General features: G+C 49.4%; 1 protein-coding gene across 1 annotated transcript in view; it reads right to left on the bottom strand.

Moving 5' to 3' along the window:
• TERG_05074 (uncharacterized protein) overlaps positions 1-2537 on the bottom strand; it is a gene marked incomplete at its 3' end in the record, with an annotated part of 2940 nt that extends 403 nt beyond the window's left edge. The window contains exon 1 of the mRNA XM_047748365.1: positions 12-2537. Within this exon, the coding sequence (XP_047604346.1) occupies positions 12-971 (960 nt within the window). The 5' untranslated portion in view covers positions 972-2537. The remainder of the gene's footprint in view (positions 1-11) is intronic.
• Between the last annotated feature and the right edge of the window lie 33 nt (positions 2538-2570).

Genomic DNA, 2570 nt, shown 5'->3' with positions numbered 1-2570 from the left:
TAGTGATGGACCGCGGTTTTCTCGTCCTGTGCCTGGTCTCGAGAGTAAATCTCGTCAAGGGCTTCTTCAGAAAGCTCGGTGTCTTGCCGGCAGCATTCATAATCTGCCGCGTTATACCCTTGAATATCTTCTTCCTCGTCAGACTCGGAGTATTTGAAGAAGCTGGGGACCTCGGTGTCGATCTCATCAGTGTCGAAGTCATCAGTGTCGAAGTCATCAGTGTCCATGGGCTTCTCTGAAGAGCTATTTCCGATGTTATCGTGTGACTGACTTGACGCAGGCGTATCTTCGTCGCAGGCATCAGACTCAGGGGAAGAAGACGAAGACTCCTCCTCATTTGAAGCAGCCATCTTTTCAGAATCAGATGGCTTCTCATCAGCAGGAGAGCCATCGTGGGGAGACGCCCGAGGCTGAGTGTCGAGTACGTCACCAATGGAATCTTGTTGCCCGTTGGTAGTATGACGAGAGCTGCCCTCTGGCTCATCCGAGGTACCATCGTACGATTCCATACCGCTAGGATAGTCATCCTCCATCTTCTGAGGCTTCTTCTTGGGTGATTTTCTTGGTTTCTTCTTACTATTCTTCTTCGTAGCCTCTTTGACAACAGTGAGATTTTTAGCCCCCTTGAGATGACGAACGATATAGACATGCAAGCCATTGTCCCATTCGCAGACAAACGGATGGCTGGCAGAAGGAGGATCACGGCAAGGGACGATGAAGGTAGCTTCACGAAGCTTGAAGTTCTTCTCCGTGTCCCACAACGCACTCTCAATCACATACCAGGGACCAGGCTCTGCTGCAGTGACGAGGTAGAAGTACGCCACGGCATACGGGCCGGACTCTCTCAAGCGTGATGGAGAGCTGATCGTGCAGTGACGAGGCTCAGGGAGTTCTGGACCGGATGCGAGTGCCCATTTCTCGAGGACTTTCTGGGTCAAGGGCCGCCAGTCTATATGGTTTTCGTGGGCCATAACTGGCTAGCAGTCTGTGAATCCGACCACGGAGTCTGAGCTGAACAAGGAGTCTCTGCGGTGACGAGTCCCAAATTTGACAGGCAGTCTGTTTGCTGTCTGTCGTACTGTAGGATGCTTCAAAGGGAGATGACTCGAGCAGCCGGGATATCAGTCGAGTCAAAGGTTGAATAGTCTGGAGTGTATACGGCACGGTCGATACAATGAAAAGTGGTGAGCTTGAAAGACGACTTGAATTAAACAGCTGGAGAAGCTTGAGGATGTCTTTAATATGTGAGATGATGGTGATGACAGGAAAGAGAGGAGGGAGAAGAGAGGGAGGATGAGAAGAAGAGCAAAGGGCCATCCTGTTGCGTGTGCCCTTGCCCTCCCTGACTCCCTCTTTTAGGGCAGGACTAAGACAACATCGTGAAGGCCCTTTTGTAGACTTCTGGCTCTATCTGAGCGAATGAGCATGCTCGGCGTCCTATTACTAGTAAAGAAGGTAGGCATAACGACATTAGCGAGCAGCCAGTTAAAGATGTTGGCATATAATAGATATACCCTTAATACAACAGTATATCTTATAGAACCAAACTCTGTCTGCATTATCAGGAAGCAATACTGTGGGTATAGTGATATAAGAGTAGCAAGGCTGGAAAAGAGAGCTTCTTCTTCTTTGGATATTCACAGCTATCCTTCTATGTGGCTAAAATACAAGAGAGAAGCAAGCTCTTCGCATATCTGCTATGTCTTGATTAATCCAGAATATACCTTCACTAACTATCTTTTGTATCAAGCATAGAGTGATAGGAGGCTGATAAGAAGGTATAAAGACAGAACAGGGTGTACATATTAGACAGCAGTGTGTCCTAAAGCAACAACTCTGCAGTAGAGAGTTACAAGAAAGCTGGATATCTTAGTTTCCCTATCTTTCTAGAGAATGTCTTGCCTATAAAAGCACGAGGTATTATCCCAAGCATCTCTGTACAAACGTAGGGGCCTCTCTATCTGCAGATAGCATGGCATCTCTCTAGATATTTCTCCTTTTCCTCCTTTTTCCGTGTTATTTTTTAGTGACGTCACATGACCATGGCTAATATCGGCGCTAAGCCCTAAGCCGGCTGACTAATCCGGCAAAGAGGGAAAACTGCGGGGAGAAAGTCGCATCGCAGCTCTCGATATAAACAACGACGACGACGACGAGGTACAGAGGACGAGAAGAAGAAAGGAAAGGGAAAAGGGGCCAATTTACACTCTGCCTACATCCATGCTGCGTCTGCGAACATTTATCAGAAACCTAGGCGCCCTTGACTCCCGATCGATCGCTCTAAGTAACAGCCGGGCCCTCGCTTTCTAGCTCTAGCCCAGCATCACTCGCTCAGATCGTCCACCGCACCTACACGAGACGGACGATGGCCACCGCGATGGGCAAACGCCTTGACGGCAGACGATCTTAGTGACCGGAGCATCGTCAGGCATCGGCAAGGCACAGCGCTGGAATTCGCGCGAACGTCGCCGAAGAACCTGAAACTCATCCTGACTGCTCGGCGATTCGACTCGCTCAAGCAGGTTGCGAGCAGATCAGACGGAGTAGGGGAGGGTGGTCAAGGTGCTTCC

Source organism: Trichophyton rubrum, assembly GCF_000151425.1.
Source record: "Trichophyton rubrum CBS 118892 genomic scaffold supercont2.5, whole genome shotgun sequence".
NCBI classification, from domain to species: Eukaryota; Fungi; Ascomycota; class Eurotiomycetes; order Onygenales; family Arthrodermataceae; genus Trichophyton; species Trichophyton rubrum.
Note: the sequence above shows the minus strand (reverse complement) of the source record. Positions and strands in the feature narration are given on the sequence as shown.